This window comes from Arachis ipaensis, chromosome B01 (assembly GCF_000816755.2).
Source record: "Arachis ipaensis cultivar K30076 chromosome B01, Araip1.1, whole genome shotgun sequence".
In the NCBI taxonomy this organism is placed as follows: Eukaryota; Viridiplantae; Streptophyta; class Magnoliopsida; order Fabales; family Fabaceae; genus Arachis; species Arachis ipaensis.
In genome coordinates this window covers 120,188,489-120,200,988 of record NC_029785.2, presented here as the reverse complement: position 1 = coordinate 120,200,988, position 12,500 = coordinate 120,188,489, and the positions used below count along the sequence as shown (strand labels likewise).

The 12,500-nt window shown below is 36.3% G+C and overlaps 2 protein-coding genes across 2 annotated transcripts in view; one reads left to right on the top strand and one right to left on the bottom strand.

The window, feature by feature from the left end:
• The window catches only part of LOC107634775 (transcription factor BIM1), a gene marked incomplete at its 5' end in the record, with an annotated part of 4,555 nt that extends 451 nt beyond the window's left edge, over positions 1-4,104 (top strand). The window contains 8 exon segments of the mRNA XM_016338201.2: positions 724-826; positions 978-1,105; positions 1,883-1,991; positions 2,075-2,144; positions 2,240-2,335; positions 2,536-2,978; positions 3,241-3,379; positions 3,468-4,104. Coding sequence (XP_016193687.1) covers positions 724-826; positions 978-1,105; positions 1,883-1,991; positions 2,075-2,144; positions 2,240-2,335; positions 2,536-2,978; positions 3,241-3,379; positions 3,468-3,572 — 1,193 coding nt within the window.
• Positions 7,942-11,192, bottom strand: LOC107634793 (uncharacterized protein At1g04910; the record flags this gene model as incomplete). Its single annotated transcript, XM_016338215.2, is given in 8 exon segments — positions 7,942-8,716; positions 8,990-9,147; positions 9,233-9,437; positions 9,578-9,867; positions 10,020-10,185; positions 10,283-10,371; positions 10,453-10,520; positions 10,611-11,192. Coding segments are annotated over 8 exon segments (1,581 nt in total). The 3' UTR covers positions 7,942-8,469.

The following is a 12,500-nucleotide window of genomic DNA, read 5'->3' as shown; positions in this document are numbered from 1 at the left end:
TTTTACTGGTTACACGGCCAGAATTTAATAAAATTATTTACCTTTGATTTTTTCTTATAATATTATATACCGTAGTTAATGAAGTGCATGTTGTCGTTGTGTACTGTATGTTAACTGAAAAATTTGTATATTATTACTCAGACAAAAATGTTTCTCGCCTATGTGCTTTCGCATTTATTGTTGAAGAAAACAACTAGGCCAAAACTCATATATAATTTAGGTAATAATTTAGTCAAATATATTAAATAATTTTAAGGTTCTCAATTATTTATCACTCATTCAAAAATTATTATGTAATATAAATTTTTCGAAACGTTGACTTCTAATTCAATAATATGATTCCAAAGATACAAAATTAGGTAGAGTAATAATTGTCTTTATTTATATCCATAACTTGAAATGTTCCTAATGAATAATTAATATATTTCTTTTCAATTTTAGTTGTTCATTACTTGAAATTTTGCATACTTACTTTCGGTATAAACTGGGTAAATCAGGTTACATTGTTTCAAGGTTTTTAGAGGAGATACAGTTTTCAAGTGTAATGGTTTGGCTAATAGTACTTGTCTTCATATAGAAACAATCATCACTTTCCACTTTGTGTGTATATATATAGGCATCACCTAGAGCTGATGGATCTATTAATCTTGGTAAAATAGTATACTAAATATCAAGTTCTATATATGAAATAATGGTATTAATGCTTGACCACTTTTCTCTCAGAGACACAGTCTGCCAAGCAAGGGCATTGGACGTCCACGGAGGGAACGCCACAGTCCTTTTCTAACAATCGTCACAACAGCTTCAACTCTCGCTCTTCCTCTCAGTAAGTCATTATGTCTCTGCCTCTTCTCCCATGATTTTGAGTTTCTATTACTAACACTATTTGAAAAAGATTATTGAATAATATATACTTGGCTTTGTAACTTGAGTTGTTAATATTTGTTGTACTGGATTTATGGGTTATGATTCAATAGGACAACGGGACAGAGGAATCAGAGTTTCATAGAAATGATGAAGTCAGCAAAAGATTGTGCCCAAGATGAAGAGCTAGACAATGAAGAAACATACTTTCTTAAGAAAGAGTCCTCGAATCCTGAAAGAGGTATGTATATAACTTGGAATACTTTAGCTGGCCCAGTTATTGTTTGTGTTGAATTTCTCCTATTAGCTAATACAACTAACGTAATACTTTGTAAGTACTCGAAAATAATGTTGATGTGTGCTTTGAATTGAAGAAATAAAGAAAGGAAAAATGTATACAGTACTCGAAAATAATGGTCCGCCGCTGTCTATCTTCAAATTTCTGAACAGTAGTGTTTCTTTCTTCTTCTTGGGACTATAAAAGACTGCTTGGCTGATTTCTTAGAACTCAATTGAGTAATTGACAATTAAAATTAGGTGATGGCTTCCGTTGAATCTCTGTGACGGCAACAATTTTCTGTTTTCAGAATAGATTTTATGATATAGATTTAATTAATATGTGCTCTGAAAACCATTCTTAGTAAAAGTTTTACATTTTATTTTAATAAATACACAATAAACATATTAAAAATTTAAATTATATATTTTTTATTATAAAAAATTTATTAATCAATAACCTTAACATGTGTCCTCCTTAAACCCCTGTTTTAATACAATTATACTTCTTGTTTTTTCCATTATTGTCCCAGGTAATGGGATACGGCTTTGTTTTTGTGTTGTTATGTATGCCATGCATTTTCGTTGTTTCTGATTTTTATATTACTGCTTACAATCATAAGTAAGTAAGAAGGAATGATCAATTGACAATTGCACACAGCTACATTTTATTGTCCACATATATGTCTGCTTTGGTTTGAAATTTTCTGACTAGGGGATTAACGTAAGCTGTTGTTTACAGCAGAACTCAGGGTGAAAGTTGATGGAAAGAGTAGTGATCAAAAGCCAAACACACCAAGGTCAAAACATTCAGCAACAGAACAGCGGAGGAGGAGCAAAATTAATGACAGGCGAGTATTACCTATCTTGCATAAGATGTCTACCTCTATAATAACAATAATAATCTCATGGAACAACTGAATTCAAAATGCAGATTCCAGATGCTACGAGAGTTAATTCCACACAGTGACCAAAAGAGAGACAAAGCATCTTTTTTGCTCGAGGTGCATTCACATTCACATTCTTATGTATGTTATGACAGATTTTTCTTATTTATGTGTTCTATTTATTATTAATGCTTTATTTGAACTATATGTAGGTCATTGAGTATATTCATTTCTTACAAGAGAAGGTGCATAAGTATGAAGGTTCATTCCAAGGATGGAACCACGAGCCAGAAAAACTGATGCCATGGGTAAATAACATACGAACTGCTCTTATATGGTGTGAGGGATTTTAATTTTTGACCATGGTTGTTTGTTTTCCAGTGGATAGAGTCATTAGTATCATATAGGCAGTTTAATGCATATGCTTCTGAATTCAGAAATAACCATAATGATCGTCACATCTTTTATCCAAAAACTGATTTTCAATTCTTCATTCAACATAACGCAGAGGAATAATGACAAGCCAGCAGAGAGTTTTGAAGCTTGTGGCACAAATAGCGGGTCAGGTCCATCACCAACCTTGCTCTTTGCTTCAAAGATCGATGAGAAAAATATCACTCTCTCCCCACCAATTACTGGTAGTTCTCAGAAACTAGAACCTGGCTTGAACACAGCAACTCCCTTCAAGAACATGGATCATCCTCCTGGAATAACAAACAACACTTTCCCAATTCCTATTTCTTCACCGCCAAACTTCTTCCCTCCTAGAAAAAGCATTGGTCTAGGCGAAATGCCTCACGTCACACATAGACTTCCATCTGATGCAGGGAATGGCATATACCAACCTTCAGTGGAGTGTCAGACTGTGACTGCTACTAATGAAAAGTTGAAAGAGAAAGAGCTCGCTATTGAAGGTGGTGCCATTAGCATATCAAGTGTATACTCAAAAGGGTGAGTATTTACATTATTATTTGATTGTGTTCATGGATAGAGATTGGATGACTGTATAAACCTTCAACCACAGCTAAAATTACACTTGACTCTGGCACGGGACCAAATAAATGATTAGCAAGAGTTATATTTTACAACCATAATTTGGACTTATTTCATGTCTGTTATGTGATGAAATTTTACACTGTATAATTTCACTTTGATGTGGTGCTGCATTTTTTTTATATAATATATTAAAGGAAGTATATTGAACATGGGCCAGGTTGTTGGATACACTTACACATGCACTACAGAGTTCGGGAGTGGATTTGTCACAGGCTAGCATCTCAGTGCAAATTGAGCTTCGTAAGCAAGAAAACATTATCAGACCAACTCTGCCAATGTCAATGTGTGGCATTAAGGTAAAGCTCACTCTCCAGTTCCCCTTTCCATTTTCTAATTTGAGTTCCATACTTCCATATTTCTAATTTTAATGATTTTTCTGTCTAGGGCGATGAAGTTCCTTCTAACAATCAAAGGATGATGCGCTCTAGAGTTGCTACCTCTGGGAAATCTGACCAACCAGTAAAGAAGCTAAAGTCTTGCAAAACCTAATTCTGCCCTCATATTATTCATTCTTTCCTTATTATAATAATCTTTATATTAATTATTATTTGGGGTAACTTTTTCTAAAATTAATTTTTGGAAGGGGGATCAAATGATTTATGTCTTACTGCTGGCTTATTATCCAGCAAGGGTGAGATAGACTGTACATGTCGTGTCTTGTTAGTTTGATGGGATCCATAGGCTCCCCCCCCAAAGGAGAAATAATATCGCATTATTTTACTATCTAAAATTATATCAATTTCAGAGGCTTCCATACTAATTGAGAAGCTGCTTTTTTAATCAAGGCTTCGATTCATGTAAAGTTTGTAAACCTTTGGTCCTTTATCTGTTGTGTATTTCTTTAACTTCGATATTTGTGGTCCAGTGGTCTGGTTATGATAAAGAAACTTATTGTACTCTGATCTTTTTACTTTTAGAATATTTCTGTAGTAACGTAGGGTACAAAGCTTTGTAAAATTGTACATGACATTTACAATTGTGTAAAATATAAATAACTTAAGCATAAAATTTGAAGAAAAAAGCCCTTCCTTCTCATGTCTACATCCTACAAGCAGGCAGAACCGCAGAATTTTTCTCCCACCTTCCCCTCCCCCTCTATTTTAAATATTCATAATTAATATTCTATTGATATTCTGTTTTGTGTTTACAGCTTTAACCTTATGTCGTGGGAAGATTGCTAATTAATCTTCAAGCACCAAACATTTTTGTAAACAACTTGTATATTTAAATAAAAATTTAATTTTCTACAATATATGCAATTATGCATCATAAAAAGGTATAACTTGATTAACTTAATGTTAGTGAGCAAACCTTTTCGCGAAAAAAAAAAAAGAAGAATCGCATTGGCTTTGCGGCACTACTTATGATTACTTTAATAATTAGTACTCAAATTACAGGAGGTAACATGTCAGAGAACCATCATCAATTCATCACTAACTACTAAACTTAAGTACTTTCTAAGTAAAAGGAAGATATAGTATATATTAACGTCAACCGTACCATCACCGTCAGATTAAGGTAAACAAGATTGTCACTACTCGATTTAAGAAACGCTTGGAACTGAGCAACATTCAATCGCTTTAAGATCAAGCATTTGAAGTTTGAACAGAAAACCATTAGTATTATGGTGAGTGGTGACACTATTTCCTGATTCCTAAGTGAGGTTTCTTGGATCACTCAAGCTGATTATAGTTGTTGAAATTTTTATTGGGATCTACTTCAGATTCAATTTCCCAAATAGATTATTCTCTCGCGTTCGACTCCATTGTTCTCTGTCCGAAATGCGTTGATTTGACAAAATCCATTAATTGGCACACGTGCTCAAATAATATAGTTCCAAACTCCAAAGTTTTATTGCCTCAATTTTAATTCAATCTTTCTTATTGAATGTGTAAATCCTAATTTGGCAACCACCTACTGGATTCTCAGTTTCGGGTGGTGGTGGTTGTCTGCCCACCTTTTGCCTGTTCAAAAATTAGGAGTTGGAATTATTCTAGTAGATTGTTTGATCTGGTGATCCACTAGTACTACTAAATGAAAATAAATACAATGGACTACAAACAATGAAAATGACTTGAATTTGCTACTTTCAATTGTGCTGCTAACAGGAAGGTAGAGCGCAACAAATGACTCATTTACTTTTTCTCGGTTATTTGGAACATTTGGTTCGAGAGAAACAGACGAATCTTTAATAACAAGGAGGCAACTGCAGAGGTGGTATTTCAGGAATCTTTAAACAGTTATAGAAAATGGAATAGTCTAGATCCTTTTTGTTGTTGATGGCAATGTCGGAGATGACATTAAGGAGATTTTTGTCTTTATTTTCTTATTCTTGTTGAATTGTTGACTTATTTGTCGCTCCACTTTATTGTGTTGAGCTCTCTTATTCAAAAAAAATTTGACTATGTTCAAAATGGGAGAATTGTAGAGAGTTTCCGTAATTACATAAAATATGAGTTTAATTTTGATTCGTTTTAACATTTTTAACTCTTACCATATATCAAACAAAGGATATGATCTTTGTAGTAACATATGAAAATAAGGGAATTAGATATTTTAAAATAGAAATGGAAGGAACATTAGAAAATTATCAAAAATTTATTATTTTTTATCATCAGTTAACTATCAATATTTAAAAGTATGAGATAAGATACGTTGTTAGATTATTAGACTAAAAGCAAGGTTAAGAAAACTGAATCAGTCATCGAACCATTCTAACTATTAATTTAATAATTTATTGGTTCAACCAATTCGACCGTTCATCTCATTTAAATACAAACTATAAATATGCCTACAGAGAAGATAAAAAATACATGCATACCTCTCCAATTGAAACAATGACATGATTCTTCATCAATTCAAGAGAAACAAGACATCGAAAATCATCAAGATAACAGGCGTCTGATGATTCTTTTCATTTGCGACTTGTTTGCTGGATTTTGAAGAATGACCCTTTCCTCCTACAGTATCATACACAACTAGTTTTTCAATTTGAACATAATTTTTTATCTTCTTCAATAGCATGGACATCTTTTGAACTGAGCAAGAACTAGCTCAACCTTGATTCATAGGTAGAATTAAACAACATGAGCAAATAGTGGCATTGATTGAGTTGAGTAATGAGTAAGATCACTATGATGCAAATATATACAAACCTGCTCTTTAACTTCATCGTTTTTGTGCATTAATATAATACCATATATGATGATATTATTTTAATCAGAAGGCTCTCGAACCTTTATTTTAATGTGTTACTAATTATTATTATTTTATATAGTCTAAGCTTCCCACCTCCTCAATTTCGAAGTACTTAGTCATAATTTGGTCCCTTTCAAGAACTTGCAAAAGATTAAGCCTCTCTCTGAAAATTGATGGATTATTTGGGAAAAAAAATAAATTGAATTAAAGGGGAGATTAGAATAACAAACCATGAAAATCTTACTACAATCAGCAACGAAGGTGAGGAAATCCTTGGCGGCTTGAAGAGTGTCCCTTAAGTGAAGCGTGGCTTTGAAAGTGTTGCGAGGGATAAGAGCATGATTCAAGTCTCAACAACAATTATAGTTTAAAAAAAATTAATACCTAGAACAAGATGCTAGAGCAGCGCAGATCAGCAGCAAGAAGGGGAGACGGGGATAGGGCACGACCAAAGGACTGAGGCGGTGGAACAGAGCTGGCACCGGCAGGACAATGGCTGCGCGACGGAGGCAGGAGGCGAGGCTGGTGGTTTCAAAGCTCAAGCATGGCTGCACGATGGAGGGGAACCACGTTGCGACGGTGGCTTCGAAGCTCCAAGCTGCGATGACGGCGATGGCTTGCCGGTGGCTGGACGGAAGTGAGGGAGGAGCTCGATGACGATGAGAGGAAGGGGGATGGCCTAATGGGAGTGCTGTTTTGGAGAGTTAGGGATGGGACGTTGGGTAGGGTTCCTCAACCCAAACGATGGCGATTTGGTGAAATTCAGAAAACCGGCCGAGTTGCGATTCAGTTTGACCGACCGGTTCTTAGCCGATTCGACAGGTCAATGACGATTTTTAAATTTTTCGATTTTGACATTTATCTGAACCGTTTTTTCTATTGGTTCAACCGACCGATTCGACTAATCAGTTCGAATCGGTTTTCATAACCTTAACTAAAAAAACTAAACTAAAAAAATTAAATTGATTACTAAATAATAACAAAAAAATAATAAATTTTAATGACACTGTCATTTTTCAAAAAAACAATTGCCAGCGGTGGAACTCCTTCAAGGTCCAGCTCAAAAGGAGACTAGGTGGAGAATAAAATAAAATAAAATAAAATAGCCAACGGAAGGGTGATATGCCGATATGCCGCATAAAAATAGTCAGATACTGAAATACCAGTATATCATGCTTCAAACTTCAATAAAAATAGCCATCTCGATAATACGTCAAAAGCAATTGTAACTAAGCATTATTCCTCCATCCACACATCCAATCATCAATGGAGGTATAATGGAATAAATCAAACGCCCAATTGGACCACTTTTTAACTAGTGGCTGCCTCTGGTTGTTTTTTCACCCCTCTCTGGGGATGGTGGGGGTTCATATAGTGTCTAAGGAATGAAACAATTTTAACCATACACCAAGGTCCATCTTATCAAAATTCAATATGCTATAGAATCCCAATACATGAGTTCCATATCCAAGGGCCATAGCCATAAGTATTAGACATTTAGGAAGTTATCAAATTACTAGAGTTTGAGGCATAAGATGGCATTTAGGAAATTATCCAATTAAGAATCTATTCGAAATGCCAATCTAGTAATCAATGTCAACGTAAACATAGGCTTACAGAGAATACCAAAAAGAAAAAAAAAAGGATCATGGTCCCTGAATAGACAAAACAAAAGAATATCAAATTAGCGGGAATAATACATCAACAAACAAATTTTATAGTGTGAATGATGGCAGGATAAAGGAACAAAACTTATATATTTATATCCTAAAAACAGAGGCAAGTACCAATGTATTAAGCTTTCCACGAACGGCAGTTCCAGTAAATCCAAATTTGTATATGAATTCAATTCCTCCGTGTACAATGCAGTATAAACTGCTCTCACCCCGTAATGGCAGGGTAGCTTCTATACATGAATGTGATGGATGATTATTTGCATATGTAAAATATAAAGTATTCCCCGGCTTGCTTTGCTTCCCTTGACTAGAGCTGTCATGAATGTTATAGATCCCTCCCCAAACCCAACCATCTCTCTTTTTCGAGTCACCATGACTGACTCTTTGATACAAAAGCCGTCATCTTTGCTAAAACTGCATAGAGAACTAATTCACTATCTGTGGTAGAGAACCAAGTGCACCAGGAGGTGATGGCACAAGTGAATTCCAGCGTTTTTCTGGATGCATTACTACTACGTACTACTCAGCAGATCAACTGATGATTCTAAACACTCCTGTGGGTTCGCATAAAAATAATCCTCTTCTTTGGGCTTGTCGAGGATTACCAACCTTTTGGTTGGACTACCCATACGATCAGCGTGAGCTCTCTTTACGGCTGAAGAGAATGTATCCCAGTCCAGTACTCCATTATGGTACTGATCTATCAGATCAACTAGGAGCTTTCTGTTCAACAATATCGTCTTCTTGAACCCAAGGTATCTGCACATGCATTGGAGGTACAAGTCATGTCAATTGGCAGAGAAGTTCTGAGAATCATAAGAATCGGAACAAAACAATGGTACTAGAAAATTATGCCAGAAAGAAAAAGCTGTTTGCATCATCTCTCATCAAGTCCGATTTGTCTCCCAGAAGACGCAGATACAAAAATTGTTATTCACTACAAAGAAATCTTTATTCCTAGGATTTTAACAGCAACAGATATTCCTAGAGAAGAAATAATCTTGGAAATCACATTGCTTCAGCAGAATGTACCTGCGATGGCCCTCAACTACTTTGGCCATATTTCCATCGTATGTGGGGACAAATATATCACTCTCTAATGAGACAAGATAATCCAATGCCGCCATTTGAGATGAATGATTCTGGAAGAACTGAAGGTCAGATGGTTCCAACAGTGTTTCCTTCCTGACCTGTTTCAACAAAGAACAAAGGCAAACTTAGCATCATTAAACAATAAGAAACGTTCCAATTACCATGTTTGAACTTCAAATTTACCAATTTTGGGTAGTCCTTTGCAAGACTAGCCATTCTCCTTTCCCCGCCATATATTTCTCCAGCTGCAATGTAGATTTGAATGTTCCGATCAATGTCAAGAGCCCTAAGCGTTAGAGCAGTCTCCTCGGGTGTCAAAGGGCATAGGCCATCTTTTCTTTTCAAATCAGAGTTGATTATTTTTTCTTTCCACCAGGGATAAGCATATCTGTCAATGCATAGAAAATTGAAAATGTTTGAGACTTGCATCAATTCTCCTATGTCCTATTGATCTGCACATTAGTTAGTTGAAAATGAAATCTGAATTGAGAATTACAAAACAAATGAAGTATGCAAGTTACTGCTCACCTCATCCTTGTCAACTCTTCCACCTCATCACTGTTGCAACCTTGAGTACAGCCAGAAAACGCCAACATATCCATTTCATACCTCAGATGAAGCACCATAAATGGACCATTTTGCCTCAGAAGCTTGATGACCTTTCTGCCCAACTCCTCTATCTGAGGAGTAAATCTCAGAGCACTAAAATTAACACGGCATCGCAGCTTCTGAAGGTCCAGAGGTTGACCGTTATTTGCCAGCCTAGCATCGGTTCGATTTAAATGCACAACTTTGTACTTTTGTATCAGGGGCAGAATCTATAACAACAAATATGCCATTTGCTTTAGACTAACTGACCATAGAACAGAAAAAAACATAATCAAGTCACAAAAACATGCTATCTGGTAATGTTTAGGATAACATATGTTTCTGACCCCAACTTATAGTACCAGGGATGGTATAAGCTGACCTGATTCTTATAGTAAGAAATGTCAGACCAACTAATTGGGGGCATGGTGTAAACCATTCCTCTTTCCACTCTCAGCTTGAGTCTAGGAGGCAACTCTTTCAATATCCTGACCTCATCTCTCAAGGATGTAATAAAATGATCAACATCAAATATGTCTTGGAACTCACTACGAAATCAAAGTAAAAGGAAGAGTTATTAAGAAGTCATCCCTGTAAAGAAGCAAGCAACCCAAACAGCATTCAAAGAAAGAATGGAAGAGTCACCTAGGGTCAGCCCAGAAGGAAGTTTTATCGAGTTCAGGGACGATAAGCGTGACATTTAGATATCTGGCAATGGCCACCATGTCACATATCTGTAAAACGCAGTTATACATTAGAGGAAATCCAATGAGCAAATGGGATCAGTGCAAAAACATAGAAAGAAGAACAGTCACCGCTGCTCTCATTTGGTTGAGTCCTCCATTGCACGACACCATCAAGTATCCATTGTTCTTATAAACTCCTGCAGAAAAGAAAAGATCAATTGAGATGAATGGAAGTGATGAAAGAAGAGAAAGAGAGAGAGAGAGAGAAAGAGAAAAAGAAAAGATACTCTTGGGAGGGAGAAGAACGGGACGCGGAGACGGAAGTAGTTGGGAATCGAAATCAAGGGCACTGACAGCAGAAGAAGAAGAAGAATCATGAGTGAAACAAGAAGGCCAACCCTTCAAGACTCTTGGACCCCACATCTCACCCAGCGTCGTCAACTGCACCACGCAGGTCCAGACAAGCACCGACGTCGTCGCCCTAATCATCCACATCTTCATCCTCGATCTCGACGCTGCCGCCACCGACGACGACGAACCGTTAGAAGAGCCTCTCCCTCCCTTCTCCACCCTCACACCCATCCACACTAAATCTTGGCAATTGCTGCTGCTGCTGCTGCTGCTGGTCCTCTCCGGCCTGCACATCTCACAATGCCTCCTCCTCTTCCTCCCCCTTCATAACCCTAAAATGCCAGATTCAATCCAAGATCCGTCGTCCTTGCCTGTAACGGCCACGAATCCACCAGCATCCGCCACAATGTCACGCAACTAACAAGATCGATCTTCGAATGAATGTCTGCAGGATGCGTCGTTTAGTGATCGGCGGGAATGGCCGGCGAGTGTGTGAGAGAAAAAAAAAAGAGAAAAAATGAAATGAATTAGCGTAGGTGTGTGAGGGTGTAGGTGTGGGGTGTCCAGCGTGTGAGAGAGAGAATAAAACGCTACGCTCTTCAAAACGCATAAACGACATTTGCCATTGGTCATTGACACATGCTTAACCATGGTTCAGTTTAAAAGCCCTTCTCAGGTTGGCTGCTCTATCACTGTCTACGTGTCCTCATCTTCACTATGACACGTGTGCCTTTATCATTCTGGGCTTTCTTTCGTGTGGAGCGGCGGTAGGTGCTCCCCATTTATTCGCGTCCCTTCTAAATGTGCCGACACTATATTCTATTTTTCTACCAATTCAATGTCATAACTACTCTAATTTTTAGTTTTAACAGAAAAATATTTACATGCACTTGGGTAGAGATTTGAGAGTATATAGTAGAGCAAGGTTTTGCTACAATATATTTTCACTTTAAAGCTTGATTCCCCAAAAATAGAAAGAAATAAATGTGCGATAAATTGGGCGGAATAGCGGGAAATGGTACATTGACGATAAGGTAAATTCACAAAAAGATATGAGTCAGCACCAGACGACCGAGTCGTACATGTTGACAAGACTCGCCGTTAAGCTTCCGTCAGCCAGAGTGTCGGTTCCGCCGTTAAGATGTAGCGGATTCCATTTCCGAACGGTTCATTAATTTGGGGCCATAGGATAGGGGGTGCTGGGCCAGGTGTCAGTATCTTAAATGACCCTCTTTGAGGACCCCACTCTTTCTACGGTGAGTGCTCGATTGCTATCTTAGACTGCAATTGCTCTTGGGTCCCATTCAGATACACACCCCTTTTTAGTTTTTTCCCTTCCACTTAGTAAAAGTTATGTTATGGCCTCATGGGACATCATATTTAATTAGGTATAAACTGATAGAAATTAAATTACAATTTTTATGAGAAGCTCTAGTGAAAAATAATATTAAACATATTTTTTTAAAATTATTTTTACTATAAGATACAAAATGATATTGAGATTTAATTTCTAATTTTTAACATATATTTATATTCAATAATGTATGTACTGTAAGATTAACAAAATATTTAACTTAATTGGCTATTTCTTAAAAAAAGGATAAAAAATCTAATTAATTGGATAAAATCATAGTACAATAGTTAAAGTCATATTATTAATACTAGTGTATTACCTATAATCCACCTTTTATTATAAATTAAGTGTATGAAATATCAATATAAAATTAGCCAAAATGGTAATGTAATTTATATTCTAAATTAAAAGTCTTGAGTTCGAATTACATACCATTATATATTATATAGATATAAATATAGATCTATAAACG